Raw genomic sequence first — 19,312 nt, 5'->3', positions numbered from 1 at the left:
ATATATATATATATATATATATATATATATATATATATATATATATATATATATATATATATATTGTCAAGTTATTTATTCATTTTATTCGTTTATCTATCTATATATTGTGGATTTATTTATGTATTGTGTATTTATTTATGTATTATGTATTTATTCATGTATTGTGTATTTATTCATGTTTTTACGATACTCGTGTATTTATCTATGTATTGTATATTTATTCATTCATTTATTCATATTATACTAGGCGATATCACGCACAAGAAACATTTTTTTCGAAAATGTTTCTTTTGTGATGCCTTTGTTTGTTCACCCCTTTTTTATAATATTTTTGTTGTTATCATTATGGTGAATAAAGTCATTATATATATATATATATATATATATATATATATATATATATATATATATATATATATATATATATATACGTTCGTTTTATGATATAGCGGGAATATTCCATGAATATCTGGTGCTGTGTGGAATGCGGCGATAACAAAATGCAAATCTTGAACAAAAATCACAATCAGTGATTTTTGTTCGATTTCCAAACACATTCGCAAGAAAACTGGGATATGATAGTCTGTTTTATACAAACCGGACAAAATGCAGAAGCAGCTAGCAATTTGTATAACGAGAGGTAACCAGAGAGAAAATAACCTTTTAGAGACATATTCGCAACCTAATTGATGATGGTCAATTTGAAAAAAAAACTATATGAATCAAATAGTGATGAGGAGTTGAAAGAAATATACGTTTCAGGAGCTTTGAAGATAATTCCAAAACGTCAAAGCGAAATTTGAAAATATCAACAGTCCTACCAAGAACTAACGTTGGGAGGATTTCAAAAAACACAAATTCAAGCCTTACAGGACCAGAAAAGTTTATCAACTCGGACCAGGAGAATTTGAACGCCGCATGACTTTTTGCCGGTAGTTTCTGGACAGACGAAGCTTTTGTGAGCAGTGCCGGCATTTTCAACCTCTACAATTTTTATACTTATGCACAAAAAAATCCCCATTCTGTTGTAAAACAAAGAAGTCAAGGAAGATTTGGATTTGATGTGTATCAGGTGTTTTCAGGGATAGAATTATCGGCCCGTTCATTCATATATGGCACTCTCACATCTCAGAAGTATTTATGAATTTTAAGCCAAAATATTGAACAACTTATTGATGAATTGTCACTAATGGAGTTCGGAAAAACATATTTTCAATAATACGGAGCTTCGCCTCACAACACTGCTATTGTCCCCAGTTTTCGGCTGCAAATTTTGCTACTGATTGGATAGCCAACCAAGGACCCAAGCGTTGGCCGGTCACGTCACCGGACTTATGCCTATGGACTTTTACCTCTGGGGAAGGTTGAAATGTCTCATTTTCAAATTGCCGACCAATTCTAGATATGGAGCGGCAGTGATGCAAAATTTTGCTTCTCTCACTCCTATTGAACTAATTAATTCGGCAAAAAACGTCCACAAAAGGTGTCCCCTGTGTTTTTAGAATAAGCTGGTAGACATTTCAGCACCTTCTCTGAAGAAATATATTCCATTGTTTGTTCTTTATCATTATTATTATTATTGTTGAAGTTTCGTTTATTAGTAGAAAACTTAGGATGAATTGTTATCAGTTTTATTGAAATCATGCGTTTCAATAACTGCTGTGAAAAGCTTTCTCAATATTTGATAGCTACTACTGAACAATTTCTTTCTGTTTTTTCGCAGCGTCGTGCAAATACTACTTGACCAAAGTGTGCGTTACAAAGTCTACATGAAAAAACCTTAAAACTGTGTATTTCAAAGATGACTCTAGGGAAACATCAAATGTGCTACATTTTTGGAAAGGTTATTTCGAGCTCTATTGAAATATGTAGAAACATACAATGTGTCTCACTGAAAAAACGAATGATATATCAATAACTATTGATATATCATTTGAAAAAATTAGTTTTTCACGAATTCTACGTAAAAAAATGCTTTGGAAATGTTTTCATAGAAACAAAAAAAATTGACAGGAAAAAACTCAACAGCAACTTTTCGATAAAGCACATTTTCCAAAAACATGCTGTACCTCAAAAACGATTATAGATATCGATATGCGGTTTTCACCATTCAGTTTGTCATAACAGTTGACCCTCAGACACAGCCATCAGTTTTCATCTATCTAGTTCGAAAACAGGAGTTTCTCTTTGAAATTGTTCAATTTGGCACACTCTGTACAAACGTCTGTTTGAGTAAAGTTGACTAGTTTTCAACAATTTTTCTGAAAAAAGTTGGTTGAGTAACAGGTTCAATTTTTTCTTAAAAAAAACAATTGTTTTCTTGCCGACGTTTCTGGTGCAGGCTTCTTTCGAACCCTGCACCAGAGCCCAAAGGTGTTTTTGATCCATCTGTAAACCAACAACTATCTGCTCTTGAAATTTCCTTCTCCCGGAGGATACGATCCTCTCTACTCTGGAAAAGTACTGTATAAGGCAGTTCGTAGTTGACAGTTGGAGGCATGTCAGAGGTCATTCCCAGAATGCTGAGACTTCCAGTGTCAGCCAGCAGCCTAGGCAATTTAATGCCTACTCTGCATTAAATTGCTTTGTGCAATTGGTAATATGCACAAGTCTGTGTGCAGTCCATTTTGCCTTTCTCTCCGGAAAAATGTGGAGATGAGGTAGTTCTAGATGGATCTCCATGGCCGCTGATGGTGTGGTACTGATGGCACCTCTGATAACCAGACAAGCCTGTCTATGTAATCCAGAGAGCTTCGCCTGGGCCGTTTTTTGTAAAGCCTCCAGCCATCAAACAATTGCCCCATAAGTGATCATTGATCTGACAATCATTATATATATTCAATGAATTTATTTGGGATCTAAACCCCAAGTTCGTATTGGATCTACAGACACCATTAAACTCACCATTGTTTCTGTTCTTCATGGGCTACAGTTTCACTTCGAATAATTTTTTCGATGAAATATTTTTTGAGTTATTTGATATGGATGGATAGATGGATAGATGAGTATATAGATAGAAGGATAGATAGAAGTCTAGCAACTAGATGGCAAGCGAAAAAGGTGTATCATTCACTACTATCTCATGAAAGTGATATCAGGACACGAGTGAAATTTGAATCCGATGAATGCCCATATTTTGGCCTCCAGAATAACGTAGAACATACGTTATTCCACTGTGTCAGGTGGAAAGATATTCAGCAAGAATTCATGGAGTTTGCAGGGGTACCTTTCTCAGTAGAAAATATAATGAGGAAAGTCACTGTCAATGATGAGAGCTGGAATATCACATATCGAACAATTCGATTCATAATAGAGAATAATGAGAATGAAGATCGAACCCACAAGTTATAAGGACAACACTATAAATTGAAGTATTGCGAAAGCAGTTCCGCTGGGAGGAAGCGGTGAGGAGGGCAGAGGTTTTTAGTATAAAAAATCTGGCACAAGTCTCCTGACCGCCGTTAGATAGGAGAAGCAATCTATGAAGATTTTTCTCTCCTCTTTAATAAAAACAAAGATGGGTAGATGGGCAGATTGATAGATGATAAATGGATAAATGGATAGATAGATGAATGTACAGATGGATGAATGCATGAACAGGTAGATGGATAGATGGAAGAATGGGATGAACGTGGTTTATTGGAAAGTTGACTTTCACTAACGGATAAATAAAAAATTGACTTTCAGATAAAAACTCTTTTGAACGGAATTTCTTTGGAATTAGTTAAACTATCTATCCCCTGACCTATTTCCAATCAAACATTTATCAGTCTCCAGAAGGGGTTTAAAAAAAATGCAACCCCCGGTACAGGCTCAACTTTGAAGTAAGAGTTAAAGTAGACTTCTAATTCAAATATTTGTGCAAATCGGTACTGTTTTCAAAGTTATACGGTGTCACCTTTGAAAAATTTTGTGCAGAAGTTCAAATTCTATCTTCCAATCATCCAAAACCACTAATGGGTGTGAAACATAAAGCTGTGAAATTTTAAGTTCTTTAATTATGTTTCAACTTCCAGGCTCTCTTGAGTTACGGCATATTTTTGGGAGTCGGAGCAGGAGTGGTTCGAGAAACGTCGACACTTGTTCTAGGACACTACTTCAAGAGAAGAAGGGAGTTTGTAGAAATGGTGGCGCAATCAGGGACAGGGGTTGGAATTGCCTTATTTTCCGTTTTGTATAAAGAAGCTGTTGGGTGAGTAATCATTTTTGAAAATTTATCAAAGTTAGATATTTTTAATACAGGGTGGTAGAACGAAAATGTATCGGCCGTTTTAAAGAACTGAGTCAGTTGTTGCTGAGATTTCTTAATATAAATGTTGTCCTCGCAATCAACGCAATTACCACTGATGATGTTTCTGCAGTAGCAGATGAAACGTTCAGTACTTCAGGTTCCATTCGACCACGGCCTACTAGCCAGAAAGCCTATATTCTTATATCGAACTGAGTAAAATTTTAGGGAAACACCCCCTGAATTGAATTGAAAGAAGTATATTTTTGAAGGAGATTGATCTTAGGGAAAGAAAGATTCTGGCTTTCAACTCCTGCATCTTTATACAAAAAAGTGGAAGTCTTCCGAAGAAATGAAGTAAGCAATCAATTTCAAAAACTATACAAAGATGTGAAGATAATAAAAAGAAATAACTTTCAGACACAAACTGGAAGAAAATCCTCCTCGAAACAACTAATTTCATATAAATATTGAATTACACAAAAGAAAAATTCTTTCGAAACGAATACTTTTATATGAACACTCAATTATAGAAAAACACTTCTCTATTCAGTTTGTATTCTTAACATTCATTATGGTATTGAATCAGATATCATTCACAGAATTGCTACACAATATAGTAAATGAAAGTAGTAAAATTTCACTTACATGAAACACTTTTTATCCTCAATGTTTCGATGTTTCGGCATAAGACACTTGCCTCATCGCCTCTTCGGCACCAAGTTTGGATGGCATTATAAGAAGAAGCACTAAAGTCATTCATAAAATTACTACTTTATATCACCACTGAGTTCAATCTACTTATGTCATCGACGACAGTACGTAATAACATTCATTCGCTTATTTGATTAAATCCAAAACCTTTCCACTCTCTCTCTCTCTCTCTCTTACCCACCGAATAACCTAACCTAGATAATAAGATAATAAATTTTTCTGAATTTCATTAGTTCCGACTTCCAATGCCTGATATTATATAAAATGTACTTTGTACTTTTTTCTGTGAAATTTTTACACTGTGGGGTTTATCCCGTATAAATAAATGAATAAATAAATAAATAAATAAAATTATTTGATATTCCTGAAAGAACTGAAAAAGAAGAATTACGAATTAAAGAACAAAAATAAAAATGAATAGCTGAAATAACAATTTTATTAGGCAAAAAAACCTGAAATGAAATAATAGTGAAATCAAATACAAGTAAAAAAGGAACAAATTGAACAAAAAATAAAAATAAAATTAAAAAGTCAAGATGAAAATAGAAATGAAAATTTCTATGTTTTTTACCACTTTCATTTATAACTAACGTTACTGCAGTTTCGTCCTATACGGACATTTTCAAACTTACACAATAAACTTCATTATGATTTCCTACCACGTAGTGATGACTACATTCAACAATTCATTAAAAAGTTAAGAGATTCCAAGCCAAGTTACTTCACAACGTTTCGATTGTTAGTATCCACAATCGTCTTCGGGTGATGACTGGACTGATTCCCGAGAGATGAGATTCCTACGAGTACTTTCACTTTCTTCGCTTTCCTTTTTCCGCTGCACTGGTTCAGTGGGAGATGACCGTTTGGTGGAGGAATCAGTTCAGTCATCACCCGAAGACGATTGTGGATACTAACAATCGAAACGTCGTAAAGTAACTTGGCTTGGAATCTCTTAATTTTTAAATTTATTTTTATTTTTTGTTCCTTTTTTTACTTGTATTTCATTATTATTTCATTTCAGGTTTTTTGCTTGATAAAATTGTTTTTTCAGCTATTAATTGTTATTCTTGTTCTTTAATTTGTAATTATTCTTTTTTTTCAGGGATTTCAAATCATTTTATAAAATATCAGGCAATGGAAGTCCAAACTAATGAAATTCATCATGAAACATTGTCAATCACCTTCAAACAAACATTAATTTTTATTTTTTAGTGCATTGGTATATTAGCTTCTCTTTGAAAATGTTTTTTATAATTTTTGTTTCGTATAAGAATCCAGCATTCCTCAACAAACTATAAAATCCGAGAGATATAAGAACACTTGTAAAGTTTAAACACTTGGAAAACAACAGTACGTAGTAAAAACGAGGGATAACTCAAGTAAAACTAGACTTTTTCAACATTTTTTTTAATACACCATTTTTTGAATGGACATGTCAACAGGAGTTGACTAATGGAGTCTGAAAAAGCTGTCTACCAGTAGCTCTTGAATTTAAATCAAGAAATCAAATTGGAAATGATCGGAATAGTACGAGTGTCCTGACTAGAAATATTGTTCTTTCATTATTAACTCCCAATTATTTGGGCTTGTATTTATGGTTGAACTCATGTCCCTCTGTGATTAAATGAGTTGCATATGTGTAATTTATTTTTCCATTCTGAAAACTATTTTTGTGTTCCTTTATGCGGGCTTCGAACGTTCTTCCAGTTTGACCTATATAGAACATCAGACATAACCCTCATGATAATTAATACACTCCCGATTTTTCTGAAACTGAACTTTCATTTTTGTTATTCTTTATATACATGCCTAAGTTGTTGTTGGTTTTGAAAGCAATATTTACACCTTTGTTGTGCAGAAAATATGAAATATTTGTAGTAGGTTGGCCTAAGTAGGTTAAGGTTCTATAAGTTTTATCCTCTTCTCTTCGAATTGGGTAAACTTCCTTCAAAGCTTGGCTGCAAAAAAAAATCGAAGAAAACAGCCAAGCTTTGAAAAATTTATTCATATAGTTAATGAATTCATACCTGACCTTTTCAGGCGAATTCATTCATTAGAAAGTAGGCATACGAGTAGGTAATATGTAAATTAGAAGTACCTTTTAGTTTACGCTTGAAGAAGCTATTGTAAAGCGAAACACGTGTCGCGGTTTTCGTAAAACCCTTTATAGTGAAAATCATACAATGAACTGTATTAATTAGATTTGAAATTTTGATTATAGTAGCATCGCAGAGGGTCACTTGATTGATATTTAGGTTTTCGTTGAGTTTGACATTATTTAAATAGCTAAACTTCACCGAATCAGAGTCAGTGGCGAAGAAATGTGGATTATGTATCATTAAAGATCAAAAATGTGTTCCGATATTAATCGACATTTGAACAAATTTTTAAATGAATATCTATTTGAATAGTAGATGGAAGACGTATGCAAACTGCTAGTTAATGCATATTTTTTTGGAAGAATAGCGTAGGTAATAATGAAGAATAAATAAATCAGATGCTCAAAATGAGATCCTCGACCTGCAATACAAACATCAAGTCTGTACCTCATCAAGTGCAGCACACGTTCAAATATTCCTGGGGTGTTGCGTATGATATGATGTATGATCATGCGTAATTTTACTTCTCAAGTCATTTTCTTCGACAATTGGTATTGAATTAACAAATGATCCAAGATATCCTCAAAGAAATAATTCAGAGGGTTCAAGTTTGGAGAACTAGGTGACCATGGTTGAAGTTCCCCACGACCTATTTACTGAGGGGCAAAAGTATTAGTGAAATATTCACGGGCGGTCACACTAGAATGAGCAAGTGCCCCGTATCACTTGCAAAGATACATATTCCAACAATCCTGGCAATGTGTCTTCCAAAAGTTGTCCATACATCACACCATTGAGTCAAAGAGGAAGAAAATGCGGCCCTCTGAGATGATCACCAAAAATTCCCGTATGATGGCAACCCTTGAAAAATTTGTGACATCTGTGATTAAAACACATAAGCAACGGGTGCTTATGGTATGTATATAATATGTATACAGTATGCAATACCTTCCAAACATTTCGATGACCAACATTCAAATATGCAGCTAATTTTCGGGTTCTTGTTGAATGATTGCCGTCAATTCTTGAAAAATTGCTTCCTCTTATTGTAGTCCCATTATTATCCTCTATATACAATCGATTACTTCAAAAACACTTCACTAACTTCTTCGAAAGCTTCTGATAATTCCTCTCAGTTTCAGTATCACTGTCGTCATTTAAATAAATAATGAATTCATTTCCACCATTAATACGCATGTATCCAATCTCCATACAGTATTTTCCAACTGAAATTATTTTTTAATCCTTTTCTGCCAGTCTTCTTCGGTAATATTAGATACTTCTTCTTTAATTAGATCTATTACCTTCTAGTCATATTTTGGAAAATTATTTTTACACCTGATGCTTTGTTTCAATTTTCCCCAAACCAACTCAATGGGATTGAAAACACAAAATTGGGGGAAAGTATCAGTATGGTGTGTCCATACTTTTCAGCAATTCTCCCAAGGGCATACACTTTTTCAAATGTTTTTGTCTGTAAAACTTCAAGTAGTTGGTTTTTGGTATAGTTATCTTCAAAATAAAAATTGATATCCATTAAAAAACTTTGTATTTCAACTTTCCTCAAATTTTTATTCGGTACTTTGATGAGCTGTCGCGAATAATAGAAAGAGTTGTCAAGAACTATTACACTATTCGCATCCAAATTTGGGATCAATATGTTTTCAAACCTTTCCTTGAAAATATTAGCTTCCATCTTCTTATTATAGTCAACATTACAGTCCTCAAGTTTTTTCCACATAATTTCAAAGAAATCGGAACCCAACCTTCACTTTCTCCGCAATGTACATCGATTTTCGCGATCCTTTGTTTGCAGGCATGTTAGGCGTACATATTCTCGAACCATCAGTCCACTCTTTCGTAGCTGTGTCGTGAGTGTTATACCAAGTTTCGTCCAAATAGAAAATTTGTCGTTTTTCTTTTCTATATTCTGTTATTTGTTCTAAATATTTATCAGGCAATTCCACTATTCTTCTGCTTTCCATAACTTCTTGACGTTTGTTTATTATTTTTAATCTAAATCCTAGTTTCTTTATCCATTTCTGAAGAGTTTTGTCACAGCAGCTCACGTTATGGCCGAAAGTATTCAATTTCTTCCTTATGATTTCAGTTGTAGGAATCTCATTCCTTTTGTAACAGCCGTATATTGTTTTTTCAATGATTTCATTTGATAAACACCTAAAGGTTTTGGTAATCTTGTATCACATCGCGGCTTGCATTCATAAGGTTTGTTTTTGACTATTTTACGTACAGTTGAGAAAAGAATTTCGGTCAAATCTGATGTTGCTTGTAATAGTTTGTTTCCCTCGAAAACAAAATTGGGATGTAGATTCTTATATACATTGAAACATACTCTCTGTGTTTCAATATTCAAATGCATCCGAATCTTATTCACTGGTATCTCTTTTTCGCGTTGTTCACCATCGCTATTGGAATCACTATATTTGAAAAAGTCTGCGTTGTTATTACACTCGTGATTACTATTAGTACTTGTCCAAGGATGCCATATTTTGAACAGATAACAAAAATTGTAAGTTAATATAACTGCACCAATATCGAATTTCAACACTCAAATCGCGATCAGTTCCTGAACTGAACATTGATGACACGACGATAACCATCCCCGTATTCCCCGATTTCTATTCGTCACCATAACATGACTTCAAATTTTATTTTATGATCATTCAGCCAATCATAAAACTCGGTTAGTAAAAATTATCCAATACGAACCGCCAATTCTACAGTACACGTGGACTAATTCGCAGCCGGTTCATTTCTATGTATTGGTTTTTTTGGCCTTTGAGACTGCCGCCAACTTTAAGTGTACACAATATCGTTTACTTCGACTATAACCTGGTAAAAGTTTTTTATGCTGGAATATTTCTGTTCGGATATCTTCCTCGATAGAATCGACGGGCTTCTGCAGCATTTCCATCTGCTAGTCCGTGAATATTCACTCAATAGTATTTATTAATATAACCATGTTTGCATGCTTATATTATTTGATTATACTTCGTATTCATCACTTATTGTCAAGAAACTTCACGGTACTAGTGACTTGTACCTATTGTGGTTAACAATTAGCATTGTCTGGTAGATATTATTTTCAAATTCTACGAAAAAACGGAAGAGGAACCTATAAATATCTTCAAAAAAAATATCTTAGAAGCAGGGTCGTAGTTGAATCATTTGTCACTTCCTAAATTAATGTAATTTCGGTAATAATGTCATGAGTTATTTCGTTCTTGCTGGGTTTGACAGGTAATTTTGAATCAAAAGTAAATGCCTAATTTGTATATCTTATGTCAATACATATTTAATTTTTACTTCGATTCGAGAATTATAAAATAAAACATTTTTGAAGAGATTTCATACAAATGCACTAAAAATGAAGTTAGTTGATTTCTTTCATTTTTTGATCTTGGTTATTCGGTAGGTAAAAGGCTTGCCGCGGATACCAAATAGGTAATATTTCGTGGGAAGATTATGTATATGTTTATTGTATTCGTTTGAAAATTGGTTTATAGGGCGAAACTGCAGTAACGTTAGTTACATAGCTACATGTGGTGTAAAGACATAGGAAGTTTTATCTCTCGTTTTTCATGATGATCTCCTACCATGTAGTAACAGCTACATCCATCAATCTATATATCACTATTCACTATTCAATCACTATTTATAACTCAAGAACGGATGAACCGATTTGGCTGAAAATTGGTAGAGAGGTAGCTTAGAACAAGGAAAAGGACATAGGATACTTTTTATCCCGTTCGACCGCGTTTCCGTGAAGTCACCAAGAAGTCACTATAAAACGTGGTATAGCAAAAATGCATCTGACATGGAATAAAAAAAAAGGTAAATGACAGCTAAACGTAATTTTGTCAATGGTTAATGAAGGCAATTGATGATGGAAATGGTGGTTTATATTTCCTGGATGCCCCTGGTGGAACTAGTAAGACATTCCTGATGTCATTAGTTTTAGCTATACTGTTCGTGCGAGATCCAACATTGCGCTTGCAGTTGCTTCTTCCGGAATAGCAGCCACATTGTTAGAAGGATGCCGTACGGCTCATTCAGCATCAAAATTGCTGTTAAATCTTCAAACTATTGTAGAACCAACATGTAATATTTCAAAAAACTCCGCAATGGCCAAAGTTTTATTTGCATCGAAAATCATCATATGGGACGAATGCACTATAGCGCACAAACATTGAACATTCAACATTGAAAGATTTATGAAATGACTCGAGATGTTTTGGAGGTGTAATGATTTTACTGTCTGGCGATTTCCGCGAAACACTGCCAGTAATTCCAAGATCAACGGCTGCCGACGAAATAAATGTTTGCCTCAAATCATCGAATCTATGGCGCTATGTGAAGAAACTACAGCTGACAACAAACATGAGAGTTGCATTACTTAATGATACATCTGCTGAAGATTTCTCTGAGCAATTGCTGATGACTATTGGTAATGGTCGAGAACCGGTCGACTAATCGAGTGGACTGATTTCATTTCCTCAAAATTTCCGTAACTTTGTCTCATCGAAAGACAAACTTATCAGCAAAGTATTCCCAAACATAATTACTAACTACAAAAATAATGAATGGTTGAGTGAGCGAGCAATTTTAGCTGCTAAGAATAAAGATGTAGATGGAACATTGGAACAATGCATTCATTCAAATCAATAGACTGTGTAACAAATAAAGATGAAGCCACTAACTGAATTCTCAAACACCTTTCGATGGTCGAAAGACCATCTGTGTTGTTTATACTTGCGCCTGATAATAAAACAAAAAATGTCGTGTATCACAAGTTGCTTAACTGAAGAGTGCAACCTAATAAAGAATAATTGAAATACATGATGAATAAAAAAATGTAATCATTAAAATAAAAAATCTGCTTTTTTATTGCCTCTAAGGCGGAACGAAGTTCACAGGGTCAGCTAGTTTATTATATATTTTGCATTTATTCATTTCATATGAACACAGCAATATATTTATATATCTTGAAACCATTAAAAACTCTTCAGAATAACATACTGAACATATTGAAAATATATTCAAATCCAAAGGATTTGTAGACATGAATTCTATGTATTAAAATTTCTTCATCAATTTACTGCATTGAAAAAAAAAATATGAATTACTTAATGTTTTGGATGGTTTTCGGGTTTTGCCGTGGACTTTGGTTATGATTTCCAAACGTTTCGACTACAACTGCGGCAGTCATCTTCAGTGGCGAGGTCGAAGTACTCTTCTTGACATGTCAACTGAAACTGAAGCTCTCATTTCTGACGTGTTCTCTCTTCCTTTCTGTTGAAGTTCTTTTGGAATATGTGTATTTATATTGCTTCTAAATGCATTCTTGTTGAATAATGATTTGAAGTTGATACCTTCTCGGTATTTTCGAACAGGATCTTGTGTTCCCGTCGAACACTGCATGTTCAGTGACTACAAACTTCTCAGTTTGTTCCAATCGGCAACTCCGCTTGTGCTCGACTAGGCGGGTATCAATGCTTCTTTTCGTCTGACCGATATAGATTTTACCACAGTTACATGGAATCCAATTTGAGTGGATCTCTGCTGTCGTTTGCTGATCTCAGATACTCAGATATTTTCTCGGTTTGAAGACGGTGTTAATTTTCTCCTTCTTTATAATTTTCCGATTCGGTTGGTGACACCTTCTATGTATGGCAGATAGACAGTACCTTGGGGTTGATCTTCACTGCTGTTTCTCTTCTTTTCCTTTGGACGTGTAGCGAGGATAATGTATTTTCTGTTGTAGCCTTTCGCTTGTAACACAGTTGTTAGGTGTTTTATTTCGTCGTCGACGTACATTTCTTCACATACTCTCAAAACTCTGTTCACTAGGGCGTTGATGACGGTTCGTTTCTGTTTTGGATGATGGTTGGATCCATTATGTAGGTATCGATCTGTGTGTGTGTAGAGATCGATATCTGGTATCTGAGATCAGCAAATGACAGCAGAGATCCATTCAATTCGGCGGGAGTTTATAGGATTCCATGTAACTGTGGTAAAGTCTATATCGGTCAGATGAAAGTCAGCATTGAGTATTATTACCTCTTTCTGATATTTTTTATGATGATCGAATGAAAGTCCACGGCTAATAGAGAATTTCAAAAAAAGGTAACAAGTTGCTAACAGCAGTCAATATATTGGGAGAGCAGTGGTCGTGGGTTTTTTATTTTGTGGAACAACCTTTTTTTGGATGGGGCGCCACTTGATTTGATTTTGCTAAAATCAAGAAATAAAAATATGCATAATCAGAAAATTATTTAATAGTTGCTGCAGACTAAACCAAAATATGGTAGACAAAAAAGCGGTTATTGTTTTCATCACAAAAAGGATGTGATCCAGTAACACAACAAATGAAATAATACGACGCCGCTGCAGCTGCAGTAGGATCTTACAAAACAACGTTATAAAGTAAATTCATATGACTTTCATTACGTCTATACAAAATAATTATTGAAACGTTGGAAATAATTTTTGAAACGTTACATGCATGTAGGCACATATAATTCAAAAAGGAAACACCAGGTATATAGTTGGTTTCCAAAAATAGGTTGTCTGTGTAGTGGAAATCAACTCCGATGTAAAAAATTGGAAATTCCTCACCAAATGAGTCCCTTCTTTTCTGGATGTTATCAGCAACAGGCTGTCTGAGATATCGAGTAGATTCTCGATGTAGTCTGGAGGGTTAGAAAACGAAACAGTTCAGTTGTCAGGCGATACTATAAACATCCTGGATTCGAAAGATATATGTCGAACTGGAGCAATTCGACTTTTCTTTTTTTTCAAAACTGGTCGACAGCAAAAGACGGTATTTGGGGATCCAAAAGGTTCCAAACCAGAACAAAAACGTTCGAGATGGTTGGACGACTCACGATTCTTGGAAAATACCAAAGGCTGTACTTGTCCGTAGCTTAATGGAAACCGGCAGATCTCCTCTAAGGGAAAGGCTTCCACTAAAATAATGCCCAACACAAAAATGGTAACTGAAGTGACACACTCTACTTTCGTTTCTCCACCGTCATCCAAAATCCTTTCAGGCTGACCTCCGACCAGAAGTATTAACACAAACTCTTCCTTTGCGCCGTGACGTACACGTTGACGAAATTTGGTGTACTCCAATGGCAATACTTCTCCTTTGTATGAAGTATTCATTGAGCATTCCTTCTTTTTGAGAATTTCATTTCATTAATAATAATTCGTTTCTTTTTCTCTTCCCCAGACTACATCAACTATGCAATGAAATACAGAGTTATCAAGAAAATAAAATAGCTGATGTTTACTAGATTGGAACTCTGAAATTGTATACATGTATTTTATGATTTCCACAATTAAATGATACATTTCGTAACAAGTGCTTTGGATTGTTGATAAAAGTCAACTTTTCACGTTACAGTATGCATTCAGAATGCATTCAGAAGCCATGTAAACACACAAACACCAAGAGAACTTCAACAGAAAGGAAGAGAGAACATATATACCAAAGATCTGGCACACAGCTTTGAAAAGCACCAAAACGAAGCCAAGTCAACCAAGTGGGTACTCGCGAAACCCCCATTACAGAAAGTGTGCGAAAAACCGCACTATAAATGGGAGCTTCATTTTCAGTTGACATGTCAAGAAGAGTACTTCGACCACGCCACTGAAGATTACTGCCGGAGTTGCAGTTGAAATGTTTGGAAATCATAACCAAAGAAGACCAGGTCAAAACCCGGAAATCATCCAAAATATTGACGCCAGCCGTAATAGCCTACACTTTTATATAAATTACTCAATTTTATACTCGAGAGTAACTCGTCTAATCGTGATTAGTACATAAGACATGCATACACTATTCCGTTTGAAAGAATTCAACAGATGAGTATCGGTGAAAAATCGTTCAGTACAATAGTTTGCCTTTGGATAATTTATTCAAATTGTATTAACTGCTATGTGTTTCATTATTTTTATTCAAGTATTCATAATAATAACTTATAATAATGTGATATCTTGGAATTAACAAGAATCATTATCTTGTTTTTTCAGGGACAAAACACAAGCATTACAGGAAAATCCTCAAAGCGCTCTTAGAGGGGTGCCTGTGGAATAGTTACACTCATCTTTAGATCAACATTAGATACTTTTCGAATTATGTCAAGTTTCCTTTGTCAAATTTTCATATTCTCACATCCTTTTCTGCTTCAACTCAAATTATTGATTGATAATTTTCAGAAAGTTGGGATGGCGACTGGGCCTTCAATCTACGACCGGACTTCTAGCTCTGGCTTTTTTTCTACCTATAGTCTACAGATCAGCAAATCTATATCACCCACAGAGAAGAGCAATAACACATTTGAAAAACCAAAGAAAGAAAATGAAGGAGAAAAAATCTCACACGAAAATACCAAAACCACCGATGTTCGATTTCAGTCCTCTGAAAAGCAGAGGTCTCAGAGTACTGATGATGGCATGCACCTTTGCTGCTTTGGGAATTTATGCCCCAATTTTTTATTTGGTGAGTACCGATTTTCAAATCTAAGTTTTTCTTTGCCATAAAACTGGATATTCATTCTGCCATTACTTCGAGGAGTAATTATTTCTTAATACATAAGTTTCATTCTGCCCTCATTTTAGATTGGAATACAAGTATATACAGTGATACCAATGATGGCAACACGGTTGACTTATTTTTATGCTGGTGACAAATAGTATCCTACATATTCTTTGACAGACATTTTTTGTGGAGGACTAAAAGTTTCTTACTGTTTTTTGGGTGTATTGTGGAAGGTTATTCTACATGTTATTACAATTTTATATTTCAGGTAAGATTGTATACAGATCTAGTGTGTGATGAAGAGTATACTTGTCGAAATTTACTTTCAGGAGTTCCTCAAGGAAGCATGTTGGAGCCACTTTTATTCACACTATATACTTTGAATTTTGCAAATGTTTTGGGATATTGTAGCAGATCAGTAGAGCTTATGAATGATGATTTCAGTTCGTTATATAAAATGTTAACTGATCGTATTCTGAAAATGAATTAAAAAAAACAGTTCCTTTGATGTTTAGTAACAAATATATCAAACTATTTAAAAAATCGTGTAAATGTAATAATTGGTGATGCAAAAATACCTATCGAATCATCACACAAAAGTTTAGGATTGACAATCGATATATCTCAACGTTACAGAAAAATGTTACTAATGAACTTAAAAATGCTTTTTCTTCTGTGAAAGCAATCTATTTCTAAAGGCAGTATTTATCGGTGGATATTGATATACTATCGCATTTGAAGTGTATATATACAATTCGTATATTCCTTGCTTAAATTGCTCAGAACTACGCCGTATCCAAAAAATACATTCATCATGTGTTAGACTCATCTATGGATTATCAAAATTATTCCAATAATGAATGACATATTCACATAATTTCTATTGCAAAAGATTGTTTTTCAATACTTTTATAGTCGGTCCTAAGAACTTCAAGTTTCCAGGAGAAAATCTATGAAATTAGGTATTGAATTTCTGCTGTTTAGAATTTCTATTTGTATTAACATTTTAGAAAAATTATGTTATTTTATAGTAAAGCTAAGCTATTCGCAGGTATTGCTTCATATTTATTACTCTCAGGGTTTTTCTTTCAGAAAATCCCAGAATTGAACATTATTGACAAAATAGTAACTTGTAGAAACAATATTTGTAATATTTTGCAGGGAATCAAATCAAAACTCATTATTTCACTCACAAAAGTCAATATGTTTGAATTTTAAGAATAAATGAGCAAGATACTGAAAAAAATATATCAATAAGTAATATCGAAAAATAATCAAATAATGACCTAGAAGAAATATATTTATGGTGATATTATCTAATCAGGACAAATATTCGTGTAGTCTAACCAAACATGTTCGGTCAACATTTTAGGTATTCTCCTTTTTTGCCGAATATTCTTCAATAATAAACTCTTTTACGTCAAAGTAAATATTTCTATTTGAATTCCATTTAGAAGTGTCTAATTTTCAAATCGGAAAAGATAAAATGATTTCTACATAACATATGTCCCAACATACCGGGCGTAAACAAAGAAAAGTCAATTTTAAGGTGTATCAAAATGGAATTTGATATAGATTCATCAATTTAGCGTATGGCAATTCAGACACAGTAAACTCAAATGCTAATTTACACATATAAGTTAATAGAACAAACTTTGGGGTTTCACAAACAAATATCAAATCTGTGTTAGGAATCACACGTTAAAAGGTCCTCAGCTCGCACAAGTTTCTCAACTTCTGAGAGTTGTCGTTCGTATGGGGGCGACAGCTGATTAACGGAAAAACAGATTTTAAACAGATTTCAAACAGATAATCTACTGACCCGGCAGTTGCCAACAGAAAGTATTCAGGTCTACTAGTCTGATTCACATGTACTTTTTGTTTGTGAAATTTTACAGACGGGTCCAAAAATTACGACCAAGGTGTCATTGGGTTCGTATTTTTACCTAGAAAGTTTAAGGAAAAGTCTGAAAAGGCGCTGAAAAAAATTACTAAAGTTATAAACAATCAAGTGAAAAAAAATCAAGTGAAAGTTTTTTTAATATTTCGAAAAATTTTCAAAATTTTGAAAATTGGAAAAAAGATCTGAAATTTGCGTAAAAAGAGTCCCGACTCCCGAAACTGTATCTCAATTATTTATAATTTTTACAGAGCCCTGAAAATGGAGCCAGAAACGGGTAGTCTGGCTTCCGCGCGCATTCCGTAACTCTGACATAAAAATAAAAAAATTATTTAAACACATTATATATACATCAATAAACAATAATCCGCAGTCAAAAATTTTTTATCTCAATTTCAACGTTAATTATGCTTTTGTTATTAATTAATTTTTTTTAATTGAAAGTTACTATAAAAACCCCTATAATTATTAATAGGCTTAATAGGCTAAAAAATAGATTACCGTTGCCAAAATTAAAAAAAATTGTTATTCTCCACTTCTTTATTAACAATTGAAAATTATAATTTTTTTTTTTATTTTTATTGTTTCAATGTCTCATGGTTAAAAACTAATGATATTTTTTTATTTTTTACTACTATTGTTAATACATTTATTATAAACAAATACATTGTTTATAAGCAATTCGAATTTTTTTTGCATTATGTTAATTGAAAAGAATCATGATTTTTAGGAAAAAATGGTTCCTTAAGAAAAATTCTTCGTTGCTAAAAAATGCGTTTTGTTAATTAACAATCGTTTTTTGTGACTTAATATTAAAATTAAGGAATTTTCAATTGTTAATAAAAAAGTAGAAAATATCAATTTATTTATTTTGGCAACGGTAATCTATTTTTTAGCTTATTGAGAATAACTTCACTAAAGGAAAAAATGTCAGGGTTTCAGTTTGATAATTCTAGGGGTATTTATATTAACTTTCAATTCAAAAAGTTATTGATTAACAAATGCATAATTAATGTTAAAATTGAGATAAAAATTGTTTGACTACGGATTATTGTTTATTGGTGTATCTCAACATAACATGAATTTTTCTGTCCGTAATATTCCTTAGTATTCGTTTAAATATTTTTTTTGTTTTTATGTCAGAGTGACAAAATGCGCACGGAAGCCAGACTACCCGTTTTTGGATCTATTTGCAGGGGTCTGTAAAAATTACAAATAATTAAGATACAGTTTCAGGAGTCGGGACTTTTACGCAAATTTATAGATCTTTCCAGATCTTTTTTCAAATTTACAATATTTTGAAAATTTTTCGAGATATTAAAAAACTATACTGGTGTAGGATATTCCTTCGTGATGTTTTAATCGTTTGATATTAGGTTTGTTCTGGTTCTACGAAATTCTGATTCTAGGACGTCAGGATAATGCTCAGTTGATATACAGCGTTCTGGTTTATTGAAGATAAGTTCGAATTGATGGATCCTCTGTTATGGTTTCGAGTGCGAAATGATCCTAAACCGTCCCGAATCGTTCTTCCTCTCGAGGCTGAACTGTTGACAACTGTTCCCGTTGCTCATGCGCATTCATGTGGAAATTTGTTTGGGCTATATTCTAGGATATTTTTTTATATATTTGATTTGAATAATTGATGATTGGGGTTAGATAACATTTGAACTGACTACAGGGATACGCTACATAAGAAAATGGACATGATCAACAGTATTGTCTCGTCTTCATCTCTCCATATATCCGACAGGTGGCACAGTGGTCTCATTGAAATGAGTTCTGGTTTAACCAAGTGTCCG

General features: G+C 33.6%; 1 protein-coding gene across 3 annotated transcripts in view; it reads left to right on the top strand.

Annotated features, from left to right (window-relative positions):
• Positions 1–19,312, top strand: part of LOC111512640 (monocarboxylate transporter 2) — a 311,021-nt gene that overhangs the window by 243,067 nt on the left and 48,642 nt on the right. For all 3 annotated transcript variants that reach the window (XM_074183936.1, XM_074183941.1, XM_074183948.1), the window contains exons 5-6: positions 4,020–4,195; positions 15,289–15,571. In XM_074183936.1, the coding sequence (XP_074040037.1) occupies positions 4,020–4,195; positions 15,289–15,571 (459 nt within the window). The remainder of the gene's footprint in view (positions 1–4,019; positions 4,196–15,288; positions 15,572–19,312) is intronic.

This window comes from Leptinotarsa decemlineata, unplaced genomic scaffold (genome assembly GCF_025532065.1).
Source record: "Leptinotarsa decemlineata unplaced genomic scaffold, Ldec_3_MD MMD2_P_RNA_scaffold_2, whole genome shotgun sequence".
Taxonomy (NCBI): Eukaryota; Metazoa; Arthropoda; class Insecta; order Coleoptera; family Chrysomelidae; genus Leptinotarsa; species Leptinotarsa decemlineata.
The sequence above is the reverse complement of the archived record's forward strand: the minus strand, read 5'-3'. Positions and strand labels throughout refer to the sequence as shown.